Source organism: Dichotomopilus funicola, assembly GCF_033296635.1.
Source record: "Dichotomopilus funicola strain CBS 141.50 unplaced genomic scaffold C8A04scaffold_48, whole genome shotgun sequence".
Lineage (NCBI taxonomy): Eukaryota > Fungi > Ascomycota > Sordariomycetes > Sordariales > Chaetomiaceae > Dichotomopilus > Dichotomopilus funicola.
In genome coordinates, this window is record NW_026944069.1 from 40,399 (window position 1) to 64,671 (window position 24,273).

Here is a 24,273-nt window from a genome sequence, read left to right on the forward strand (position 1 = left end):
GCAATGAATCACCCCTCGGCGACTGCTGTCCTTCAGCACGGTGCTCCAAGATACAGCCGTATCGCCGCACAAAGCCGGACATCGGCACCAATACCTTATATATACACCCCATCTCCCACTCCTACTCACTCCGGCGCATCCCCAGCAGCCCCCGCACCCCCCGCAACGACCCTCTGCGCCGTCTGCGCAAACCTCAGCGCAACCTTAATATGCGACTGCCCCAGCGTAGCAATTTTCTCCGCCAGCGTCTTCTCCGCATCCAACGCCACAATATCATCCCCGCCACCAATACTCTGGCCATACACCAGCACATTCGGCACCGTGCGACGGCCCGTCATCTCGCCCAGCTTGGCCTGCATGCGCGGACCCAGCGGGTGCTGGTCCAGCTCGACCACAAACGGCGTGGGCTCGATGACGTATTTTTCTAGTAGCACGCCCTTGGCCCGTTTGGAGTAGGGGCAGTACGATTTGGAGAAGATGATGACTACATAGCCTCAGTTAGCAAAAAACCCCTAGCAAACTCAACCCGGGTAAGGACGAAAAGGAGAAAATTACCAGGCGACTTCTTCAAAATAGAATTCAACTCCCCCTCCACCTCCCTCTCCTCCTTGCTCGTCTCCTTCTCCTTCTTCCTCCCTTCTGTGTCGTCCCTCACCACCCCAGACCTCTGCCCCCCGGCCGAACTTCCCACCCCCACAACCTCCTCCGGCATCTCCGGTTTATTCGGCCCCTTCGCCTCCGCATTCTGCTTCGCCTTCTTCTCTGCCTCCCTCAACCTCTCCGCTCGCTGCTCCGACAACACCTGCTCATCTTCTTCGTCATCATCATCATCGTACCCGCCCCCCGCGGCGGTCCCTGGCCGGGATGGGCCGGACAGGGGTTTCTGCCCGGCCTGACCGGGCTGGTCTGCTGGTTGGTCGTGGGTGGTGGGGTTGCGGTTGTGGTTGGAGGAGGAAGAGGAGGAGGAGGATGCTAGATGGTGTTTGTCGATGGCGCTGACGGTTTTGGAGTAGAAATCTTGCACGGCGTGGGTGTCGGCGCGGCGGTGGGAGATGAAGAGGAGGGTTATTATGCCGGCCAGGACGAGATAGGTGATTGCGCGGGAGCGGCGGTGGGAGGGCATGGTGGGTGTATTATTGTCTGTATTCTGCACTGCTGTGACTGCTGGGCACTAACACAGGACTCGGGAATCGTGTTTAGCGTTCTTTCGGTTCGGTTTGGGAGGTTCGTTTCGAGGCGTTTGTGGCAATAGTCCTCGGTATTCAAAAGACAGGTCAATCTGGCAGCGGGCTGTGTCGTGTATGTGTTGGCATAGCACCGTGTTGGATCATTGGGGAACGTTGCGAGGGAGGTCGTTTGGTCCTTTTGTCAGGCCCTCCTCTCTTGCTGCGCTGCGCTTGTCTGTGTTGCATTGTTCGTGCCGCTTCCTAATGTGGAGACGGCGCCTGGTGTCGTGCAGGAAGACTGGTGCGCACAGTGTCGATTGGTAAGGCTATACGTCTGGGGAAGAGAGATGTCTGTTTTCTGTTATGGGGGACAAATTAAAGGCAGAGATAAACTAGCTAGAGATTAAGAATTTTATAGAGATGTCTATGCCACAATTTCAGCAGTTCCCTTTGAACTTCAGGCATTAAACCGTTGATCAATGCCGTCTACACACAGTGCCCTATCGCCTCTACACTGTCTTCCAAGGTCCCTGTGGAGATTAAAACCAAGCTTCTGCAGGGGAACGCAGGCGCAGATGAACTCCCGTCCAACAGCCGCTGCCGAGTCCAGACCACGTTCTCCTCCTTCCTCCTTCCCGATTTGCAAAGTCATGTTGGCTCGTCGAAGAGCACAACTTTCAGGCGTTGTGTCAGCAGCTGTTCTAATAGGCTGTTTGCGGACACAAGCTTGCCCAATCTTAAAGCGAGCACCAACGGCAGTATGTATGTACGCAGGAAATGCTGCAAGCCCCTTTTGGCCCCCACCAGTTTACACGACGCTCGATCTCAAGTCCAGCAACTCGACCCACTTTCCAGCAGCAGGTGATTTTGTATTAGTAAAGCACCATCACAGCCTTTTAACTTTACATAGTAAAGAGTACCATCAACAATCCCAAAGAGGCTTCGGGCCGCTTCCGACCAGACTGCCCTCGACAGCCCTCTGGTAAATGAGGATCCCATGGAGGCTCGGGCCGCTTCCGTCAAGGTTCACTTGGCCAGCTTAGAAATGCATCGTGCTTAGAAACATGGCAGTTTTCGTGGGACATATCACCGAAGGATCAACTTTTACCTAAGTGAAAGACATCTACTTAGATGTGTATAAGTATCTCGTCCCCGCTGCCGTAGATAGTAGTGTTTGACACCAAACCGTACTCACCACTGCATTCTACTCCATAACCCCCATCTTATACCCTCTCTACAATATACACCTACCCACCGTCAAAATGTCCCCCCAACTCTTCCCCTCCATCCCCCCCACCCACGCCGCCATAACCATCCTCCAACCCAACGCCCCCCTCCAACTCACCACCTTCCCCACCATCCCCCCTTCCCCCGGCGAAGCCCTCATCCGCGTCACCCACACCGCCTCCACCCCCCTCGACATGCACCGCGCCATCGGCGGCGTCCTCCTCGAAAACCACCTCCAGGCTCGCCGCCCTTTCATCATGGGCACCACGTTCGGGGGTATCGTCGCCGCTTTGGGGGGTGACGCCACCGACGGCTCGAAGGCCCATCTTAAGATCGGGGATGCCGTCTTTGGGTTCGTGCTAGATGGAGATGATGCAACCGCAGGCCACCAAGAATACGCGACCATCCCCCTCTGGCGCATCTCCCGCGTCCCAGATAACCTCCCCGGCGGGCTCTCCGCCGCAGTCACCGTTCCCTGTAACCTAGTCACAGCCTTCCACACCATCCAAGCCGATCTGGGTCTCGACCTGCCGTGGCCTATCCCGGCGGGACCGCCGAAGGAGGCTGAGGCCCTGGTGCTGGTGTGGGGTGCCGCGAGTAGTGTGGGGTTGTTTGTGGTGCAGGTGTTGAGGCATTGGGGGTATGGGAATGTGTTGGCTGTGGCGGCGGGGAAACATCATGGGATGTTGGAGGGGTTTGGGGCGAGGGCGTGTTTTGATTACCGGGAGGAGGGGGTGGTGGAGAGGATTGAGAAGTATGTGGCCGCAGAGGGGGGTGAGGGAGGACGGGGAGGACGGCCGCGGGTGCCGTATATTGTGGATTGTATTGGGTCGTTGGAGGGGACGTTGAGGCCGTTGGTCAAGATTGCGGAGCCGGGGAGTAAGGTGGCGGTTATGATGCCGGTGATTAATGTGCATGCGGAGGTGGACGGGCAGGAACCGGAGTATTCGATGGATGTGAATACGGTGTTTCCGGGCGAGTGGAGGGAGGGGGTCGAGTTGAAGGGGGTGAGGACGTTTTTCTATGAGAAGGTATGTTATGATACTCTGAATCTTACGACACACACAGCTGACTTATACGACTTACAGAACCAGTTCTTCAAGAACCACCTCCAGCCAACCATCATCCCGGCCCTGTTGGAGCAGGGCGTCATTCAGCCCAATCCGCAAACGATTGTCGAGGGCAAGACCATGTTGGAGCGCGCCCAGAAGGCGCTGGAGTTGCTCACACGTCGGGCTGTATCGGGGGAGAAGCTTGTGTGGAGGGTCGCCGATGATCTTTGAGGAGTTGATATTGGGTTAAAGCATGGCTTGGCTGAAGGGACTCAATCCCATGCTGATATGCATTGAGTTTCTATGTAGCATTCTGCGGTATCCGGAATTAGTGAGATAGTACATTCGATCGTCCAAAAATAACGGATTCCCCCAACTGAGAAAGTGTCCTGAGATCCGGGTTGAGAGCCGCGATGCTACCCCGGATGCTACCCCGGAGGGAGATGAACCGAGGCGTCCTCATGATTGGTGGTGGTCCCGGCTGTTTCGAAACGCACCATTCTGATGTCTCGCCATGAATATCCATGGGCATTTGCATGAAGCGACGGTAATCTTCCGAAATGTAGCTGCGCTAAATTGCCCGGAAAGGAGCTCATAAGGCCCACAACGACTTGTTTCCCGGATAAGTGCGGGTGTGCTGGGTTTAGTTAGTACTTCAGCTACTCTCTGTTGTATAAGTCCACTGCATCACCGACGAACTCGGAGTTTGCACCTCGGCCATCGCGCGACAACTATCCCTTGAACACGCCAAGGAAGCCACAGAGACAATCGATCCTGGCGATCAAAATGCTGCTCTCTCGCCTCGCAGCCGCCTTGTTTGTCTCCGGCATTGACGCCGCCCTGACATACAAAGGCGTCGACTGGTCTTCAGCAGCCGTCGAGGAGAAAAACGGCGTGTCGTACAAAAACGCCAATGGCAATGCCCAACCGCTCGAGGAGATCTTCAAAGCCAGCGGCGTCAACACTGTGCGCCAGAGGGTGTGGGTAAAGCCGAGCGACGGCGTGTACAACATGGACTACAACATTGCACTCGCAAAGAGAGCCAAGGCCGCGGGACTCGGCCTGTACATCGACTTCCACTACAGCGACACCTGGGCGGACCCTTCCCACCAGACCACGCCGTCTGGATGGCCGTCCAATGTGGGCGACCTCGCCTGGGAGCTGTACAACTACACGTTGGACGCCGCCAACCAATTCCAAAGCGCCGGGATCCAGCCCTCCATTATCTCCATCGGGAACGAGATCACCACAGGCCTGCTGTGGCCGTTGGGCAAGACGGATAACTGGGCCAACATTGCCCAGTTGCTGCACTCGGCGGCCTGGGGGATTAAGGACTCCAACTTGAACCCGAAGCCAAAGATTATGATCCATCTCGACAACGGCTGGTAAGCGATTTCCACCGCAGTGTTGAGAATTCAGACACCATAAAACCTGCGGGACAGTGAGCTGAAACCAAACAGGAACTGGGACACGCAAAAATGGTGGTACACCGAGCTCCTCAACCAAGGAACCTTCGAAACCTCCGACTTCGACATGATGGGCGTCTCCTTCTACCCCTTCTACTCCGAGTCCGCAAGCCTCAGCGCCCTCAAGACAAGCCTGAACAACATGGTTCAAACCTGGGGCAAAGACGTCGCCGTGGTCGAAACCAACTGGCCAACATCCTGCCCCAACCCCAAGTACAGCTTCCCCTCCGACGTGAAGAACATCCCGTTCTCGGCAGAAGGCCAGAAGACCTACGTCTCCAACGTCGCCAGCGCGGTGGCCTCGGTCAGCCGTGGAGTGGGGTTGTTCTACTGGGAACCTGCTTGGATCCATAATGCGAACTTGGGGTCGTCGTGTGCGGACAACACCATGTTTTCGCAGTCGGGTCAGGCGCTGTCAAGCTTGTCGGTGTTTGGGAGTATTTGAGAGGTTCTCATAAACAGAGGCCGATAGCTAGAAATCGAGCTGAAATGCAAGATGCCGGTGGTCAAAGGAAAGGAGTAAAGAGTCACGTATTTGACGTCTCAGGGTAGAAAGTTAAATACAAATTTGAGAATATCCTACTGTTACCACATTGGAAGGGATTGATAACCTGAAGTGCCGACGTTATAAGGAGCTTTCCGCAGCAAACATTAGATGTGTTCTGGTGATGAAAGAGGATGAAAGAGGAAGACAGGATGGACCCGCTTAACTCTCGTTAATTTAGCCACACATGTAAGCCACAACGCGGCGCCACTCACACCAATCACAGCACAGCAGGGCGGCAGAGGGCACAGAACCCTACGAATTTTTGTGAGTGGGGCCCCGACCGCCAGTAACCCCCATCCCATCCACGCAGCCTGCGAAACCGCCCGCAGCCAAATCCACCCCATCATCGCGACAATCTGAATTTCGCTCTTCGATACCAGGACTATCGAACAGCGAAATCCGTGATCACCCAAAACCGCAATCATGGCTGACACCGAATACGTACGTTGCCTCCTCACCCTTTTCCCTCTCTTCGCCCGCTCGATCGATCTCGGACGTCCCGCCATCTATCGCAATTGCCCGCCAACGATTCCTCGAGTCCGACTCGACAGACACCCTCAACAAATTGGCCGGGACATTTTGAGCTGACAACATGGATTACAGAACGCCGAGGAGGCTGCCGAGCTCAAGAAGAAGAGAGCCTTCCGCAAGTTTTCCTACCGCGGTGTTGACCTTGAGGCGTAGGTGCTGCCCTTTTTCTGTGTTCTGACAACCCACCACCACACCACTACCACTGATAAACCGAGGCGTCGAGAATTGGGAAATACACTGTGTGCAGGGAGGAGGATCGGAGGAAGAATGTTTCGGCATTGCGAAGGCTTTAGTGGTGTGGTGGACGCCAAAATTTTGCACATACCAATTGCAACACACACAGACCAAATCACTGACACGACGTCCAGTCTCCTCGACCTCGGATCCGACGAGCTCCGCGATGTCGTCCACGCGCGTGCGCGGAGAAAGATCAACCGCGGCCTGAAGCGCCGCCCGATGGGTCTGATCAAGAAGCTGCGCAAGGCCAAGCAGGAGGCCAAGCCCAACGAGAAGCCCGACCTCGTCAAGACACACCTCCGCGACATGATTGTCGTGCCCGAGATGATCGGCAGCGTCATCGGCATCTACTCCGGCAAGGAGTTCAACCAGGTGGAGATCAAGCCTGAGATGGTTGGCCACTACCTCGCTGAGTTCTCGATCTCATAGTACGTTCCCTTGCTTCTCTAATCAATACCCCCCCACTATCGAAGATATTCTTCTTCGTCTGTGTGCCAGGTAACTAACAACCCCCCAGCAAGCCCGTCAAGCACGGTCGGCCAGGTATCGGTGCGACGCACTCCTCTCGTTTCATTCCTCTGAAGTAAGGGCTCTGGGATATGGGTGGTTCTTGCATTCAGTCAATCATGGATCCGGCGAAACGGGGCACCACGGTTCTGCTCATGGGCGTTGTTTGAGGGTGGCAATGCCGGACGCTATCTTGGAAGGTTCAACGGGATAGTAGTTTACACAGAGAGAGCAATTCGAGTGCTGCATTCGGTCCCACGATGGGCGACATCAAAAAGAAGAGAGACCGAGAGACTGGGAAGGTGATGATGATAATGTTTGTATGGGAAAGCGGGCGCCATGGTTGTTAGTATGGTGCTTCGTCAAGCATGTCATGATTATACCCACGGTTGTGCTTATCGTGATTACGCCGTATTTTCATGATCCACATGTGTCGTGTCGCGGGCTGCCAATCCTAATCACCAGTCCGAGTGTTCTCTGTGACATATGGAAACGGTCATTTCTCATTTGCTCAAGTAGTCTGCGAGAGGATCGATCGATCCCGCTATGTTTTACATTAAACTACAAATCCCACTCAACCTCCTCTCCCGGCAAGTCTCGCACTCGCAATCAAACCCCTTCTCCCTCTTCCCATAATCCCACGTCAACTGCTCGCCCTCCCGGATCGCCCGGCGTGCCTGCACACAGATATGCCGCGGCTTGACAAAGTGTGCCAGGCCGGACGGCCCAATCCGCCAGGTACAATTCGGCCCGGTCTCCCCGTTCTTCTTCCGCTTGCTCGTTGTCGTCGCCGGCGGTGGTGTGCAGCAGTGGTTGATAAGCGAGCCTAGGAGGTATATGCACGCCTCGCCCGTAGAGGCGGCACCAACCATTGCGTTTCCGCTTGTCCCTCCTGCTGCCCCTCCTCCTGCTCCTCCTCCTCCACCACCACCACCACCTGATGCGCCGCCCGTGGTACTATTGCTCGCCGGCACCTGAAAGGCATAGTGCTTAAAGAAATCCAAACACGCCTCCCGCGTATCCGCCTCAGTCACCCCAGCACTTGGCACCTTCAACCCAGCCACAAACGCCTCATACTCCTCCCTCGACACCTCCGCCCCAGCATACTGCTTACCAACTCCCTCCCCTTTACCCACCGTCCCCCCAACCAAATTCATCCCCAACCCCCCACCCTCCCTCAAAACCCGCATAACCTCCTCATACCCCCCCGGCACAACCCCCGCAGCCCTTGCCGCCAACCCCGGGTACGCAGCAGCAACCACATCACGATGAGCCGCGAGCGCAGCACGGTACGAGGCGGCCTGGCTCTGGACGAGGGCGCGGTCGGCGGCGAATTTCTCGTTGAAGAGGGCTGTTAGGAGGGGGGCTTCGTGGAAGATGAACTCGTCGGCGGCGAGGTCGCGGGCGGCGAAGAGGCCGTAGCCGACTGCGGGGCTGACGAGGCGGAGGCGCACGGCTGGGAGGGGGGAGGGGGGTGCGCGGAGGAGGTGGGAGGGGGCCTGGGAACTGGGTTAGTTGACTTTTATTTCATTTTTATAATTTTTCTTGTTTTGTTTTCAAGCATGGATTGGGGCTAGGGAAGGGTGGGGGGAGGTTTTGTTTTTGTTTATCGCGATCCACATGGTTTCATCGGCGATGAGTTGGGGATTAAGAAAGGCGGGATGAAGGTGATGATGATAGGCGGGCCGCAGCTAAGAAGGCTGGTGGGCCGCGGAGGTTTGGTTTCTCTTGGCTCGGGGCTCGGGGTGGGTATCGGGGATGGAATGGATGGACGTGGGGCAATCGCCGGCTTTGGGAAAGAAACAACATGACCAATGAAGAAGATTTGGTAGGAAATAAAGGTTCGGGGTGATCGGAGGCTTCTTTTTCATTGGATTACCTGCCTTTGCTTGCTTGGAAGCATCAAATACTTCGTGGTTGGCGGATTTGCCCAGAGGGCTCGCCATCGTCGGAATGTCAACTTTGCTCGCGTGCGATGTCGGTTGGCGGCGGTCGGGTGTTTGGACTTCGCATTGGCGCGGAATTTACGTTCGTCGGAGGCTCGATTGAAGAGGCCAAAAGAACATGACAAAGAACGCTACGGCCGGTAATTGGAAGAGAAACAAGGTTACGCGACGTGGAAAATGGTGCTGGGTTCAGAATGGGAAAGAGCAATGGGGGTTGTGGAACTTGTGGTGGTGCCTTGCGTTGTCCGTAAGGTACGGTATGTATGTACAGGGAAAGCACGTGTACCACAACGGGCGGGTATTTGAGGGAACATAAGAAAAGACCAGGCTTGGGTGTTTATTCAGAAGACTCCTTGGCAGCCGCCGCCGCCGCTGCTGCTGCTAGCTTCTTTGCCTTGCGCTCCTCCTCAGTTTGGTACTTCCTCTGGTAGTGGCGGACCACGTTGTCGATGTTGGGGTAGTGCCCAGCCGGGACGTTGTAGGGCGAGCCGTGCGTAAAAACCCTGTCACGTGGTCAGCAAAGTTACACGAAATACCGCGTCTTTCGCAGGGGTGTTGTGATGAGCTGTCGGGCTGAGCCGCCCGGGGATGTCCGGCCTGAGGGATTCTTGGGGCGAAAAGCCGCATAGCGAGAGAAACAATGCTCTCCAGGCTAGCCCAGCAGAATACCAAGTGTGCGAGGCCGTCCAGGCAGGAGAAAGAGCAGGAGGGTGAACCCTTCTCTCCATCAAACCAACCGTGTAACAACCGTCCCATTCTTCAGCAAAGGCTCCCAGCTCCAAGCAGCCCCATTATCCACACCCTTCCTATCGACCCCTTCTAAAAGTTTGATAGTAGGAAGTAAGAAATCGCAACATACTCAGGGTAACTCAATTCGACGTTCTTGGGGCGCGGAACGGTGTTAAGCAAGTGCCTATCCTCGGCGGCCTGCTGGATCGCCGTCGCCAACAGCGCATTCCGCCTCTCCCACTCGCTCCCGTAGTCAGTCATCTTAGCAACCCATTTGTGGACAGCGGTCGGCTCGCCGTTCTCGCCGGGGCGCGAGAGCTTGTAGGTGATGGTCGCAATAGCAATCACGCCGAGGATGCCGGGAAGGAGGGGCTATTGCAAAATGTCAGCCCTCATCCATGACTCTTCCTTTCTCCCTCTCCTTCTTGTTGTTGTGGGCGACCCGTAGTAGCCATGCCCGGTGTGTGCTGGCAACGTACCCCCATAGGTTCCTCGACGTTGTGGGGAGCGTCATGGTGACCGTGGCTCGAGGCGTAAGACCGGGTGTTGCGGACACCGGAAGGCCGCACGGTCCTGGCAACCTGCGCTGCCCTTTGCCTCAGGGCGGACATGGTAGCGGTGGTGGTCGTCGTCGGACGCAATCGGGATTCAATCGCTGGAGGGGGGTTGAGGGATTGGCGAGGTCGACGACGCCGTCCACGGTCGGGTGCGGCGGCGGGTCCTCAAACACCCGAAACTGTCGTCCGCTGTATCGTATGTCGGAGCTCGAATCGCGGTGCCGCTTCTCGGGGACGGCGCTGCGGGAGGGTGGGAGAATGAGCGACTAACGGCCGTGAGCTTGTTCCTTGTTTCGTGATGCTGCTGCTGGAGCTTGGCGATCGAGGTGCCGCTTCTCACGTGATTTGAAGCTCTTGCTGACCCCACGGTCGGCGGCAAACGCGTTTACCAACAGCCGCGGATGGAGCGTTTGCTGGCCAATCAACAGGTGCCCCGTAAATTGCAAGTTGCCATTGAGTTTCGCGCCTCTTTCGTCGATTCAAGACTCCAGGGGAGGCGAACTCGGACTCAACAGTCAATCTGGCCTTTCTTTGGCATTCTGTGCCTGAGTCATTGCGCAAGCCAGTAGTGGGCCAACAGAACAAGCTAAACATTGAGAAAAGGCCATGTGTTTGGTCGGATCCCAGATGTTTTGATTTACTATTTGTTGACCGTTTGCGCTTCTCAGGCGTCTTACATCTCACAAGCCCAAGTCACTTATACACACACACTCGGGTATCACACTTTATTTCATCCCCCTTGCTTCTCACCACACGCCAACAATATGGCCAAATTCCGGTTAAAAATGCTCCCCCTCAACCTCCTAGCCCTCGTCAGCCTCATGGCATGGGGCACATCAGCATCCGCCGCAGAATCAGCGCCATCACCTTCACTATCAGCCGAGGTCGAGCTCATCTGCCACACCGACAACCCAGCCGAGTGCTACCCCAAACTCTTCCAAGCCACCGACGAGTTCCAAATCGTCCACCCAGATCAAGACTTACCACAAGGCCTCCACGTCCGACTTAACGTCAACACCGGCCTAAAAGAAGCCAAGATCAACGTCCCTGACGAACTCGACCCAGCGCTCGAAGGACTCCCCGTGGACTCCTCCATTGTCATTGTCGAGCGGGACCAACCCGACGAAGATCAAGACCAGGACCCCATCCCACCACCAAACGCCCCAGCCTTCGATTCCGCAGGCGCCATCAAAAAGCCCAAATCCGCCGACCAAGCAGAGGGCAGCGCCTTCTACAAGTCTCTGACCATCCTCAAAAAGGGCCTAGACATCGACGACGCCCTGGAAATGCTAGAAGACATCTCCCACGACATCTACTACGGCCTCAAGATCGCCGAGGACTACGACACAGTGCACGAGCTCTTCTGCCTATCCACCACCCCCCCCGACCCGGCCAACGCAGCCGCCCTCTCCCGCGCCCGCCTCGCCTCCCTAACACTGGCATCCACCCTCCAAAACAACGCCAAAGCCCTCGCCGAGATCGAGGCCCACTGGCCTAAACTCTCCGCCTCCGTTTGCTCTTCCCCTTCAGGAACCCCGGGCAGCACCCCCCTAGGCACCAGCATTTTCTCCCTCCTCCCCTCAGAGACCACCACCACAACAACCCTCCCCAATCCATCCCTAACAAAAACCCGCATCTCCCTCCTCACATCCCTCCTCAAATCCCCTCTCATCCGCACCGCCTTCCTCTCCCTCACCAACACCAACAACGCCGCCACCGCCACCGGCCCCTCCCACATCCTCCGCATCCTCACCACCACCCCGCCTCAACAATCCAGCCAAAACGAAGAACAAGAAGCAAGGGAATGGACCCAAACCCAACGCCGCGCCGCCCTCCTCCTCCTCGACACCTTCCTCGACACCGACATGGGCGCTGTCCCAGGCCAGTGGCCGACGCGGGGCCAGTTGTCTGATTCGCAGTGCGCTGATCTTTTCCCTCTCTCCACCTCCTCCACCCCCCAACAACAAACTGAAGATGGGGAAGGGGAAAAGGGGCTAGGATGGGAAGAGGAATGCGTGCATTGGTTGATTAAGGGGTTGAGTGAGAAGCGGTATAGGAAGGAGAAGGAGCATTGGAGTCATGAGTTGTGGAGGGGGTTGAAGGTGCCGAGGAAGGAGAAGGGTAGAGATGGTGAGAAAGTGGAGTTGTGAAGGTGGAAACGCGATGGTACATGCGTGATGACGACTGAGGGGGATACTTAATGGGTTGGATATCCGATCAACGATGACTTAAATTAGACTACGGGAGGTGGCTACGAGAGATAGAAGTGCAGTACAGAACAGTACATATACCCATTGCATGATTGTACGGTTGAAGCATATAATATATCATTATCATCATTTATTTCTACTTTAATTAGTCGCGTGGTGACACGCTGTATGCTGTAGCACACACGCTATAACTGATAGGCTACATATCTATGACATAACCGTCTAGTCTACTAGACAAGCCTCAAAATGGAAGGTATGACACTTGGTATAGTATCACGGGGAAAGCATGGAATCCAGATCAAACGAGGCTATCTGCATCTCACAGCCGCATCTCCTACCGACCAAGAGGGCGTCCAAACTTCGACTTGACTTGCCCATGGTCCGGTAGCAGAGCGAAAGGTACCCCTCCGCGATACCCCTCTGCATGAAACTGGGAGGCAGGTAGGTGCATACATACAACCTGTCTGCACTGCGTGGAGGTGCTACAGTCTCGCGGGTCAAGACTTGTCCGACGATGCTGCACTTCACCGCCTTGGCTCAAGGGACACCATGACACCACTCAGTCAGGAGCAAAAGAAGAAAAGGGAATAGAACGCAATACTGTGTTGTTTGAGTACGTCAGGTTTTGAGTGAGACAACTAGCCACTGATTCTGAGACGATCAATCAATCAATCAATCAACCCCCCTCCCCTCTTGGGACAAGCCCCTTGCTTCACACCGCTAACTCGTCACACTTGTGTGTGTCACACAACACTTGCGTGGCCCACAGACGAAACAACGAGGAAGCCTTTCCCCAAGACAAACAGAACAGGGAGGGAGGAAGAGAGATGCAAAAGCAAAATACTGAACAATATGGCTACAGTGATCCCCGTACTCCGCCTGCCCATGCTCCGACCGCCTAAAATCACCTTTCTTTTGGCGAAAAAAAAGACAACGCAGTGGGGGGAAATGGTACGGTCGTCGTCGCGCGCGCCGGTAAATGAAACCATCCCCGTCCCAGAACCATACGAACTCCGTAGCTCTGAAGAATTTCCCCAAACCACCGACCAACCTTGCAACTCCAACTCCGGGGTAGTACTTATAGGAAACAAAAGCAAGGGGTTTCTGAAAATCAAGACACTTTAGAGCTAATCTTGCCCACTCCCAACTTTCCCTTCGCCGTCAAATCTGGCCTTTCGAAGTGATGCCCGACTGCCCGACACTGTCGAGGCGAACGTATTTAAACTGACATTAAAAATGGATGAGACAACCGAGAAAAAAAAACGGCAACGCATCCATGGTGGTGAACTCCGATAGTTCATGTTCTCCCAGCTGGGGAGACAGGTCTCTAGAACAAGGAGAAAAGAGACAGAAATCACAAAGTACTTGCGCGTTTCTTAGGGTTGCTCGATTTTGACCGCGCTCTGATCGACAGCGCTCTGATCGACAACCTTGTCAGTGCGGTTGCGGAGATTTTTGTTGGAACGGCGAGTCTTCCGTTGGTTTCCGCGGCGCTTATTCTGACGGTAACCCTGGTGGTTGCCACGACGGTTGTTGTTGACACGGCGCTGGGGCCGGGAGTTCTACTCGCTCGGCGTGACACCCGTGTTACCGAAGCCGCTCAGGTTCCAGCCAGGGTACTTGGTTGAGTTGCCGTCATTGTCAGTGTTGTCCGATGTAATGGGGGCCGGGGGAATGGGGGGCAAGCCATTGGCAGACGTGCCGTTGGCCGGAGTGTCAGTCGGCTCACCATCGGTGGCCACGTTCGTCTCCTCGGGCTGATCGTCCGAAGCCTCGCCGTTGGATGCCTTGTTAGGGAGCACGCCTCTGTCCTGGAGGTACTTGAGGGTCTCAACAATAGCGAGATCCTCCTGGTCCTTGTCATTGAGGGTGATGCGTTGCTGCAAGGTGATGCGGCCTCCGTTCATCTCGCGCTCCTTCAAAGCGGCCTCGCGGACGGCCGGGTCGTGGACGAAGCGGCACTTGCCCCGCTTGCCACACGTGCCTCCGGTAGAGTAATACTTGCAATGCTTGGTCGGGTCCGCCTTTCGCGGCGGCGGGGGAATGTTGCTCAGAGCCGAACGAGTCGACATGACTTCAGGCTTCTCGTCTTCTTCCGACTTGATCTCGCTCGAGGGAGAACTCAGGTCAATGTCTCTCATGTCGTCGCCCTCATCCTGCTGCTCGCGCTTTCGCTTGATGCTCGACTCGACCTTCTCCAGCTGCTTGCGCAGCTTCTCGGCCTTTTGCTCCAGGGCGCTGCTCTTAGCCTGCTGGGCTTCGTTGGTCTGGGCCTTGATGGCGGCCTTCCTCGCTTCGATCCTGCTTTTCGTCGGGAATCGCGCGCGACGCTCGGCAATCCAAGCGGCAATATCGGCCGAGGTTTGGGGGCTAGAGATGGTCAGCGATAGCCCTAACGGAAAGATAGGCAATACAAAGTTAGGTAAAGTTTGATCATACTTCGGGGCGTCAGCGCCATACATCTCATTAAGGCGCTCTTCTTCATTCTCATCATCTTCATCCGACTCGTCGCCAGGCGTCAAGCCAAGCGTGTTGGTCTTGCGCTTCTTCTTCTTACCAGCAGACGCAGCATCAGCCTTCTGCTGCTGTTGCGGGGCGGGGCTCGATTGGGTTGTGGAGCTCTTGTCCCGGCCATGGTTATTGTTATTGCGCCCGCGGTTCTTGTCGCCGCCGAAATGGCCGCGCGATTTGTTGTGCTGGAAACCGCCGCGGCCATGATGGCGCGCGCCGTGGCCAGAACGGCCGTCGAAAGGCTGATGAGTAGGCATGTAGGGAGAGGGTGCCGGATAACCTTGGTATGGTGAAGGATACGCAGCCGGCGGGGTGGGAGGAGTGGCGTATGGATATGGGGCGCTCACTGGAGCGGGGGCGGCCTGAGCCTGTCCGGCGTCAAATCCCATTCGGATGGGTGGGCCCATCAACTGGCCTTTGGGCGCGTTCCTGTCATTGTAACCACCGCGACCGCCACGACCACCACCGCTGTATCCCCCATGAGAAGCGGGCGACTGGGAATGAGCACCCCACGGTTGAGCAGGAGGGCCGCTGGGCGCGGGAGCCGCATAGGGTTGGCCGTAAGGCGGCTGAGGGGCAGGTTGATACGGCGGCTGGCCGGCGTAGCCTTGCTGTTGTTGCTGAGGCTGGTAAATCTGTGGGGCATAGTTCGGGTGGTAGTTCTGAGCCGGCAAGGCGTGTGGCGCGCCCGACTGGGCATGCTGTTGCTGACTGTGATCGTGGTGCCACGACTGTTGTTGCGGTGGCTGGGGGTAGCCGGACTGGGCCGCGGGAGCCGCATAAGGGGCAGGAGTCTGAGGGCCATAGGCGGGCTGCTGGTGGCCATAGTTGTACCCGTGGTGCGGTTGATGATAACCGCCGCGATCAGAGCCGCCGCGACCCCGACCACTATGACCGCCACGCGGAGGACCGTACGAGGGATAGCCGGCCGGGGAAGAACTCGGGGGCGCCGGCGGAGGAGCCGGCGGGGGAGGGCCGTAGTTGTAAGCCATGGCTCTCTCGGATATTTCTTCGTTCGCGGGGTAAATTAGGTTTGGAGGCTCGATTGAAAAGGGAAAGGGAAGGCCTCGAGGGGACCTCGATCGACCAAAGCGGTCTGGCACCTGATGGAAGGCGTCTTCACTTGAACACGAAACCCTCGATGGGCGTGATAAAGAAAGGAGAAAAAGGGGGCGTGGTGTTGAGAAAGGTACAGTGCGAGGTGACGCGACTGTCGAGTGGTTGTCGAGATGGAAGTATGAGGGTGCGAGTTTTGCGGGAATGTTGGGCGGAGGTCGTGGTTTTTGTTGGAAGGAGCGACTGTCACAGACGGCAAGACCAACCGTGGAAATTATTCGCACGGCGTGACACGTGTGGGAAATGTGGGCCACGCACAGTAAGGCTCACAGTAATTTTTCAGTCACGCACAGGGCAAGATTTATTGCGGGGCAGCCCGCCAGTTCTCGAAACTCATTCCAACTGGTTGAATGGGGACATGATCTCTTTCATGTGCGTTCATCTTCAGCAAACAGATTTTGAAGATGCCGCTGGGGATCATTCTTAGTTGCAGTGAATAGTTGGATACTGCATTCTAACCCTGTAAATTTCTCGCCTCGCTTTCCTCGAGGATCTTGGTGCAGGTTGGCGGCTTGCAGCACGGGTTTCTGCACCAGAAATTTGCGTTTCGCCGTAATACAACAGTCATCGAAAAACCCCACGACCGAGTTTCTTGCTGAAACTTTCGGCATAACCAGCAATCCGTGCAAGTCCGGGATTGGTGGCGGGAGACATAAAAGGCGACATGTTTATTTTAGTGAGTCGTCACAGCTACGTCTTTATGAGCTTCATTTTTAAATTTCTTTTCCTAGGAGCTAACACAGTGACATACACATAGACCAAGATCGCCGACCTTGTGCAGATTGCGCCCGACGATTTCAGGAAACAGAGCCATGTAGCAATTGAGGATAATATCAACGCCAAATATGCCAACAAGGTGAGATTCCTCGTCCTGCTGGACTATACACTCTCAGTTGCTAAATTCATTCAGGTTGTACAAAAGATTGGGCTCTGTATCTGCCTCTGGGACATACTCTGGACCTCCGAGGGGTTGATCGGCCAAGGTGATGGGATGGTCAACGTTAATGGTAAGAGAGTTCTGGGGTTTTTGTCAAGTTTCCGGTTGGCTAACTAGGCGATATCCAGTCGAGTTCCGCATCGTGGTATTTCGGCCGTTCAAGGGAGAGGTTCTCGCAGCGCGCATTATGGACCAGTCGCCAGAAGGAATAAACCGTCAGTCTTCATATCATATGTCCCTCATAAGTGCCAGTACTGACAGGCCTCCAGTTGCCACGGATTTCTTCGACGACATTTTTGTTCCTTGGACGGAGTTGCCGGACGGTTCTGAATTGTGAGTTGCCCCCCAATCCCCGGTGACGAGTATTGCTTAACACAACCTAGTGAGCCTGCCGAGAACCTTTGGGTCTGGAAAGACGAGGACCAAGTCATGTACTTCGACAACAACGAGATGGTCCGATTCCACGTCATCGCTGAAGAGTGGCACGACCAGACCCCCCTCAAACCAGTTGAGGCAGCCGTCGATGGCGCAGAAGACACGCCAGTCCCTGTCAACACCAGGCCACCGTACAGACTTACAGGCTCCATGAGCGGGCCTGGTCTCGGATGCTGCTTATGGTGGGAATAGTGAGAGGTAACGGGCCAGAAAGAGAGAAATACCGGGATTTGGGGCGAGGCCCAGAAGACAAAGGATAGATAGATGCTCGCATTTGGATGGTGGTCTATTTGGTTGATGATATACCCTACCCTACGCCTTAATACCTTCCAACAGGCGCTGTTCTACACCATCTAGAACGGAATAGTGCTCAATGACAGCCAGATTCTCGGCCTCGGCCAGGAACTGCTTGTTGGGATCGACGCCAGGGCCAAACATGTTGGCGCCTCCCTGGGGACCCATCTGGTTCATCTGCTGGGCCATTTGGTTGGCAGCTAAACGAGCGAGTTAGCTGACGGCGCACTTTTCCTGTTTTTACTGCAAGTAAATAAAACAATGATAGAAAAAACGTACCATTCTCACTGCCAAGCAAAAAGTTGAACACGGCCTGCAGACCAAAGATGCACAAAAAGTACCAGCTGATGCTAGACATCCACCGCGGGTCCATGTCCCTAGTAGCCACGCCAGCCTGGAGCATGCTCTTGAACTTGATGGTGAGCGGGAACGGCAGTTTCACTACACAAGTCGTCAGTTAGTCTGTTTCACGCAACTCAAGCAGATAGTAATCCGCCCCAACAAGCAAACACAAAAAACCTACTAATAACATAACCACTAAAAAAAGCATTAATCCAGCTCATGATCAAGGTATTCGGCACAATCATAGCCATCTGGTTCTTCATCATGCCCATCATGCCCTCCATCGCGCTCGGGTCGCTCATCGGGTTCGGTGGCGGCTGGCCGCGGTTCTCGGGGTCCTTGAGGTACGCGCCGGACTCGTAGGCCGTGGTCAGGGCATCGCGGCGCGTCTCAAACGAAGGGCGCGATAACACGTGGAAGTTGCCGCGCACGTTGATGCCGTGGATCAGGGCCCGCTGCTCGCGTGTTGTCTTTTGGTCCTGCTTCTTTGGGGCTGATGCCATGAGAACGGTTGCGTAGTGTCGGAGCACGCCGGTCAGAATCTAAGAAGGGGGGTCAGTCATTTGTTGCATTTTATGTGTTGGCTCGGGATGGAGCTGGTGTCGGGCGGGAGTCGAGGCGTACCATGACAATGGTGATAGGGAACAGGATCCAGTAGCTGTTTGTTTGGGTTTCTCGTTAGCTATTGAAATAACCCCCAATTCTTTCGGAAATGCAATTCTTACAATAACTGGGGATCCCGATGGATCGTCTGGACTGGTACCTGCGCCATCTTGTCGTCTCCCACGGTTCTTGCGCTGCGTTGCGTGTTTCTACCGTTGGTGTTTTGCTGTACCTAAAGCAAAAGCTCACCAACTGTCAGGAGATGTCGTCGCTCAGACCCGCTGGAAGCTCAGCCAAGCACTGGGGTGGTGTGGGGCGCGTTCCCCTGTCGGTCCAGGCGCAACGCGATGAGTCAACCAATCAGAGAAGAGAATGCGAGCTTGTCCAAATGCGCAGGTGGCCTTTCCAAGTGAAGCTCCCAGGGCCAATCCAACATCTTCGATTGAAAGTTGAACACCTTTCCGACCAACTTCAGCTCGAACAACCTCAATCGGCCAAGAACTCCTCCCCACGGCCGGAACCACCGTTGTTCCCATTCCCATGCCAACCGACACAATGGCGGCCGAAAAGATCACCGTCTACAACCTCGCAGGTACGATCTCCAAATTCAATCCCCATTCCCTAATGATCATCACCGTCCCCAATAATGTAATGGTACAGCAACCACCACCACACCTCCAAACTAACACCTCCTTCACAACAGACCTCAAAAACACCACCGACGACGCCATCCCCAACTACCTCAACAGCATCGGTTTCACCCAATCCCACACCCTCACCGACGTCCGCCTGGCCCTCGGCTACTCCGCCTTCGCCCTCGCCGCGGCCTGTTTCGCATGGGACTACCACTTCGGCTTCGAGTCCACCAAATACCTGACCGCGGCCGCCGTCGCCCTCTACACCCTCCTAAACGGCGCCCTGACCCTCTGGGTGCTGTACGCCGAGCGCGGCACCGTGTACGTCGGCACTTCGCGGGCTACGGGCGAGACGGTGCGGATTGGGACGGAGACGAAGAAAAATGTCCCGGAGTATTTTGTTACGGTGGAGGTTACGTCTAAGGATGGGAAGAAGGCGGAGCTGAAGTTTGCGCGGTCGTTTACGGAGTGGTTTGATGTGACGGGGCGGTTTGTGGCGGCGCCGTTTCAGACTATGTTGGTGAGCAGCGTGCCGGTGATTGCGAAGGCGGATCCGAAGCGAGCGGCCGCGGCGCTGGAGGGGGCTACGGCTGATGCTACTGGTGCGAGCGAGGGCGCGGCGGCGTATTCGCCGGAGGTTCTGGAGATGCTGGCGAATGCGGATGTGAGTGTCGTGGGGTCAGCTGCGGAGGAGGCTACAGGGTCGGAGGCAGCGGCGGGGAAGAAGGGGGGTAAGCGGCGGAAGGCGTAGGTGGGATAGATGGATGATGAAAGAAGGGGGACGTATGATGGCAGGGGCCTGCTAGTGCATATGGATGAGCCGGTTATCTCAAAATGCATTCGCATGGGACAACCAAACAAAGCAATTTCGGGAGTTCAACATGCTATAGATGGGATTGTTTTCCAGGTCTTCGATGTACATTACCAACAACATACCAAGGCCCATTTCTAGCCGGAGTACATGCAAAACCAGCTGTCTATGCGCCGTCCACGCAAACCAAGGTAGCCTCACCACCCACCTCACCCACACTCGCCCTCAACCTCCCCACAGCCTCCACCATCCTCTTACTCCCCCCCTTCCTCACCCTCGGCGCAAACGCCTCCCTATCCACTGTTCCAGTGAAAAGGCACCTTAGATCTCCCCTTCCCATGTCGAGTCAAAGAGGCCATCCATCAACCCCCCTGAACAGCCCTCGCCCATCCCGCCCTCGCCGACCTCGCCACCTCCCTGACCCTCCTCACCGGATCACCACACGCCACAGCCAGCATCTTCTGTGTCGGCAACACATACGCCCTCACATGGCGCTCCTCAAATCGCCCCGGCACCGCCGCAAGCACCTGCAGCGCCAGACGCCGGCACAAAGCCCGTTTCGCTGCCGTTACCCCTGGCCCCGTTGCAGTGTCCTTTCGAGATGACAACGGGGGGTTTTCCTGGTACACTTTCGTCACACCCTTGATGACAGCGCCGACATGGCCTGCCAGTGTGGCGGGCTCGTTCCCCAGGATTTCTATCAGGACCTCTAGTGCTGCGACTGTCTGCGACGAGATGGTGTCCGCGGACAATGACAAGCCCTCCTGACTGGTGAGTGCGGTCACGAGCAGCCTAATAAGCGCCGGGAGGTCATCCTGGTAGATCGTAAAGGAGCAATGCGGGAGGACAGATAGGACCGCGACACGATAACGTGCTGCGGCAAGCTGGTCGGCAGACCCCGGCTGGGCGGGCTGGAGGAGCGGTTTAGCGAGGTGGGCGTAGATCCACTGTTTATGGAAGAGTCGGGTGATGGCGTGGTTGTCGCGCGTGAGGAGCGAGCTGGGTTTGACGATGAGGCCGAGAGAGGAGGCGAGGATCTCGCCGTTGGGTGTGGGGGATGATGCCGCTGTGTGGAGGGCGGGGATGAGAGTGAGGACTTGCGGGTCTTGACGGGCTGCGGCACCGGCTATGAAGTTGAGGCCGATGGCGCTGCCTGCGCGGAAGCTGGTTGCGTCGAGGGAGGTTGATGAGGCGGATTCTTTGAGCCAGTTCGCCCAGAACTCGAGGACGCCTTTCAGGACTCCAGCGTCCCCTCCAGCAGCCTGCGGCCCGGGCTTGAACTTGTTGGCGAGAATCGATCCTATCGCAGCCCGGATATCGCTCTCACGAGAGGAAGAGAGGCCGCCAAAGTCGGGAATCTCGCTCATGAACCTTTCGGCGTGTCCACCAGGGTTGTACTAAAACTAGTTAGTAACGTCAGGCAAGGAATAAAACAAAGAAATGAGCTACGTACCAGTCCCGTAATAGCGGCGGGCCGTAGCCCCTGAAGGATCCCCAGAGTCAAAAGCCCACTCGCGAGGCCCGAGGATGTCTCGACAGTCGGCTCCGTTGTGGCGCGGAAGAAGTTGAACGCCTCGTGGGCCAAATTACAAGAGAGCTGGTGTTTCTCATCGAGGCTGCGTACCACCAACGCAGCCATCTGGGACAGTTGGACCAGGGCCTTCTCGCCCCAGGGACCCTGAGCTCCGGTCGACGCGGACTGGTAGAGAGACGCCACGATGAAGACGCTGCGCTTGAGGAACTGGGCGTAGATAGCGGGGCCGTCATCACTTGACGGTGATAACGCTGCGATGGCTGATTCGTCTGATTGGAGTAGCGAGTGTTCGGGCAGTCCCCTAAACTCGGCCAACCAGTCTTGAGCATCCGCTTGTTTCGACGTGAGAGCTTCAGCTCCATACTTGGCTTCACAAGCTTCCCGGAACCAGATCACGGATGCATGGAGCGATGAAATAACATGCGCGTTTGCGGTGGCGCCCTCATCCAAGCTGGACTTCACCACGGGTGTCAAGGGGAAAAGCCCCAAGAGACTCGCTGTCAGCGTAACGAAATGTTGCAGAGGTAAGCCCTTTTGTGTCGTCTCTAAATGGATGCTTGAGGGAATCTCGGAGCACCCAATAAAGGTGAATCGAGACAAGAGGTCCTTCAAAGCACCGAGTGAGTACTCCGAGGGGTTGCTCCAATCGCGCTGTTTGATCTCTGCCTTGACCCGCCCCGCAAGCTCTGCGTACCCGTCAGTGTAGTTCGCGACAATGGTGCGCAGGGCCGAGACAGCTTCATCCTCTAGCGTTGTATCCTCAGCGGTGTTATCATTCGAGCTCAGCGCCAGGCCCCTCGTGATGATCGCAATCAAGAGGGAACATATCTCGCTGGACGTCGAGGCAGAGCACAGCAATGTAGGTGTCCCGTCTTCCTGAAGAACCTGTTGACTGACGAGCAGAGCGAGGCCTTGTGTGACCTGTTTGAGAACGTCCTTGTCTTCGGACGCTGCTTCTTTGGATTTGGCGGTCCATACTGGGAGGTACGCGTCATGAAACAATGTGTCTAAGTGGGTGCGCTCTTCTATCTTGAGACTCTCCTCATCGTCGGCGTGGCCCTGTTTCCTGTCTCGGAACAACTCCATCCGAGTTTTGAGAAGAGAGTTTAGGAGCAGTAGGAGGTCGGCGGCATGTGAAGGTGATTTCGGTTGGCGAAGGTTTTGCCGGATGGTGTCTATAAAACCGGCGTTGTAGAGCACATAGGCCCTGATGTTGGAGCTGATGACCGTCATCAGAAGTAGGCCGGCCTGCTTCGTGTAGGTTGGGTTGGCCAGATCGTCCCCGCAGTCCCGAGAGACAAGATCGACGTAACTCTTGAGTAGTGAGACGTCGAGCTTGAATGTCTTTGTACCATCAAGCTTCCGCGCGATGGCCCGAAGGACTTGGAGGGTGGCGTTAATGGTCTCCTTCACCTCGCCGTTCCTAACTTCATATTTGAGAGAGTTCCAGATGTTTTGAACGTAGGGCACAAGATTTGCCTGTGGGTTGTCGTAACTTTCAATACACGCTTGAATCGTTTTGAGGATATCCAGCTATTATTTGCAGTCAGTATCCAAGCCCCAACTGGTAAATACTACGTAAATGGAGAGCGCCAACCTTGACCGCCACGGTGACCGCGTCCCCTTGGTCCAACTTTTGGATGAGAAAGGAGAAGGCCGAACCGGCAACACGGTGATGTGCTGAAAAGCAGTACCGCAACGCCTCCTTGAGATCTTCGGCCGTTATCCCAACTGGCGTGGCAGAAGCTCGCAGAGAAATGGGGAAGTAAGCTGAGAAGACCTTGAAAATCTCCTCGCTCACCTCCGGCGATGGGTCGTATTCTGTGAGGAACAGGGCGAGGATCTTGAACCATATCATGAGATTTCGTGGGTCCCTCTCACTTTGGCACACCTGGATGAGATCAAGGACAAAACCGCAGGATGAGCCGTACTTGTGTTGCAACTCGCTGCTGACGGCTGGGTCCTGGATGAGGCTGAGAAAGAGCTGGTATAACTCCAACCTAGTCGCTGCAGTCTGTAGCCGGAAGTCCTCTTTGATCTTGCAGACGTCTTCGAGGATCTTGATGCCCATGTTAGGCTTGAAAGACTTCGCTGCGTATAATTGCCGTAACGCCTTGGCGGATGCCGTGATGCCTGCTTTGTGGTCGTACGAGAACATAGCTCCGAAGAACCCAATAAGTCGTTGTACTGTAAGTGGCATTAATACACGTGAGCGAGAGACACCTATTGTAGATACTGGGACATGCATACCTTGGTCTGGCCTCAAGACACTCTTGTCGAGGACCTCGAGTGTCCCGGCAAGGAAACCCAGCGCTAAACCCGACCACAAGATACCATCAGCAACGTATCAACGTGTAAACAAGTCAGTAACCATACCCTTTGCCCGAGCAATGATATCACCACTGACCCCTTCAACGCCATCCTCAGCCGGGCCGCTCTCGGCATTAGCCGGGGTCATCCATTGCTGCACAGAAGCGGCCCAATTCCCGACAACTGTGCTGCTCGCCCGGGAGCTCTCGATTTCTATGCATAAAACGTCAGCAAACAGCAATCCAGGTGATCGTGCTCTTAGTAACGCGCAGAAAATCCCCACCCAATGCGGCTTTCTTTGTAATTTCTAGCTGTGCAGTCTCATCGTCGGAGAGCACATATTCCAATGCCCATTGCTTGAGGTTCGACATGGTTTATTTACCAACGTGAATTCACCCGCAGTGCTGGCGGGGGGCATCAAATATGAATCTCCCTCACGCACGGGACTGAATGTGCGATCTTGGTTGGTACTTCTGGTGGTTGGTGAGACTGTGCTCTCTGAAGCTTCTGTCACACGTCTTAGAAGACAATTCGGCATTTAAATGCAAGTAAGATTGCCTACTCAAGGTA

The 24,273-nt window shown here is 55.7% G+C and overlaps 11 protein-coding genes across 11 annotated transcripts; 6 read left to right on the top strand and 5 right to left on the bottom strand.

Moving 5' to 3' along the window:
* Positions 1-125: 125 nt before the first annotated feature.
* Positions 126-1,123, bottom strand: C8A04DRAFT_13486 (thioredoxin-like protein; the record flags this gene model as incomplete). The annotated part of the gene is made up of 2 exons (XM_062777737.1): positions 126-484; positions 556-1,123. The coding sequence occupies 2 exons, from the start codon at positions 1,121-1,123 to the stop codon at positions 126-128; spliced, it is 927 nt and encodes a 308-aa protein (XP_062635493.1).
* Positions 1,124-2,428: 1,305 nt separating this feature from the next.
* Positions 2,429-3,676, top strand: C8A04DRAFT_38507 (chaperonin 10-like protein; the record flags this gene model as incomplete). Its single annotated transcript, XM_062784257.1, has 2 exons — positions 2,429-3,424; positions 3,482-3,676. The coding sequence occupies 2 exons, from the start codon at positions 2,429-2,431 to the stop codon at positions 3,674-3,676; spliced, it is 1,191 nt and encodes a 396-aa protein (XP_062635494.1).
* A 555-nt stretch (positions 3,677-4,231) lies between these two features.
* C8A04DRAFT_30238 (family 53 glycosyl hydrolase) lies at positions 4,232-5,356 on the top strand (the record flags this gene model as incomplete). The annotated part of the gene is made up of 2 exons (XM_062781306.1): positions 4,232-4,830; positions 4,906-5,356. The coding sequence occupies 2 exons, from the start codon at positions 4,232-4,234 to the stop codon at positions 5,354-5,356; spliced, it is 1,050 nt and encodes a 349-aa protein (XP_062635495.1).
* Positions 5,357-5,881: 525 nt separating this feature from the next.
* C8A04DRAFT_30239 (small subunit ribosomal protein S15e) lies at positions 5,882-6,813 on the top strand (the record flags this gene model as incomplete). The annotated part of the gene is made up of 4 exons (XM_062781307.1): positions 5,882-5,899; positions 6,062-6,138; positions 6,358-6,654; positions 6,744-6,813. 4 exons carry the CDS (start codon positions 5,882-5,884, stop codon positions 6,811-6,813), a joined length of 462 nt encoding a protein of 153 aa, XP_062635496.1.
* A 378-nt stretch (positions 6,814-7,191) lies between these two features.
* C8A04DRAFT_38510 (uncharacterized protein) lies at positions 7,192-10,019 on the bottom strand (the record flags this gene model as incomplete). The annotated part of the gene is made up of 5 exons (XM_062784258.1): positions 7,192-7,210; positions 7,376-8,239; positions 9,030-9,182; positions 9,539-9,780; positions 9,888-10,019. 5 exons carry the CDS (start codon positions 10,017-10,019, stop codon positions 7,192-7,194), a joined length of 1,410 nt encoding a protein of 469 aa, XP_062635497.1.
* A 710-nt stretch (positions 10,020-10,729) lies between these two features.
* Positions 10,730-12,115, top strand: C8A04DRAFT_13473 (uncharacterized protein; the record flags this gene model as incomplete). Its single annotated transcript, XM_062777728.1, has 1 exon — positions 10,730-12,115. The coding sequence occupies one exon, from the start codon at positions 10,730-10,732 to the stop codon at positions 12,113-12,115; it is 1,386 nt and encodes a 461-aa protein (XP_062635498.1).
* Positions 12,116-13,737: 1,622 nt separating this feature from the next.
* Positions 13,738-15,678, bottom strand: C8A04DRAFT_13457 (uncharacterized protein; the record flags this gene model as incomplete). The annotated part of the gene is made up of 2 exons (XM_062777722.1): positions 13,738-14,545; positions 14,615-15,678. 2 exons carry the CDS (start codon positions 15,676-15,678, stop codon positions 13,738-13,740), a joined length of 1,872 nt encoding a protein of 623 aa, XP_062635499.1.
* Positions 15,679-16,466: 788 nt separating this feature from the next.
* C8A04DRAFT_38513 (RNA polymerase III subunit Rpc25-domain-containing protein) lies at positions 16,467-17,366 on the top strand (the record flags this gene model as incomplete). Its single annotated transcript, XM_062784259.1, has 6 exons — positions 16,467-16,478; positions 16,560-16,658; positions 16,713-16,809; positions 16,868-16,954; positions 17,009-17,072; positions 17,123-17,366. The coding sequence occupies 6 exons, from the start codon at positions 16,467-16,469 to the stop codon at positions 17,364-17,366; spliced, it is 603 nt and encodes a 200-aa protein (XP_062635500.1).
* Positions 17,367-17,486: 120 nt separating this feature from the next.
* On the bottom strand, positions 17,487-18,582 carry C8A04DRAFT_30245 (integral membrane protein DUF106-domain-containing protein; the record flags this gene model as incomplete). The annotated part of the gene is made up of 5 exons (XM_062781308.1): positions 17,487-17,668; positions 17,748-17,909; positions 17,992-18,352; positions 18,435-18,468; positions 18,536-18,582. 5 exons carry the CDS (start codon positions 18,580-18,582, stop codon positions 17,487-17,489), a joined length of 786 nt encoding a protein of 261 aa, XP_062635501.1.
* A 371-nt stretch (positions 18,583-18,953) lies between these two features.
* On the top strand, positions 18,954-19,799 carry C8A04DRAFT_13499 (microsomal signal peptidase 25 kDa subunit-domain-containing protein; the record flags this gene model as incomplete). The annotated part of the gene is made up of 2 exons (XM_062777742.1): positions 18,954-19,005; positions 19,117-19,799. The coding sequence occupies 2 exons, from the start codon at positions 18,954-18,956 to the stop codon at positions 19,797-19,799; spliced, it is 735 nt and encodes a 244-aa protein (XP_062635502.1).
* A 422-nt stretch (positions 19,800-20,221) lies between these two features.
* Positions 20,222-24,074, bottom strand: C8A04DRAFT_38516 (Dos2-interacting transcription regulator of RNA-Pol-II-domain-containing protein; the record flags this gene model as incomplete). Its single annotated transcript, XM_062784260.1, has 5 exons — positions 20,222-21,256; positions 21,313-22,926; positions 23,063-23,580; positions 23,770-23,916; positions 23,987-24,074. 5 exons carry the CDS (start codon positions 24,072-24,074, stop codon positions 20,222-20,224), a joined length of 3,402 nt encoding a protein of 1,133 aa, XP_062635503.1.
* Positions 24,075-24,273: the final 199 nt, after the last annotated feature.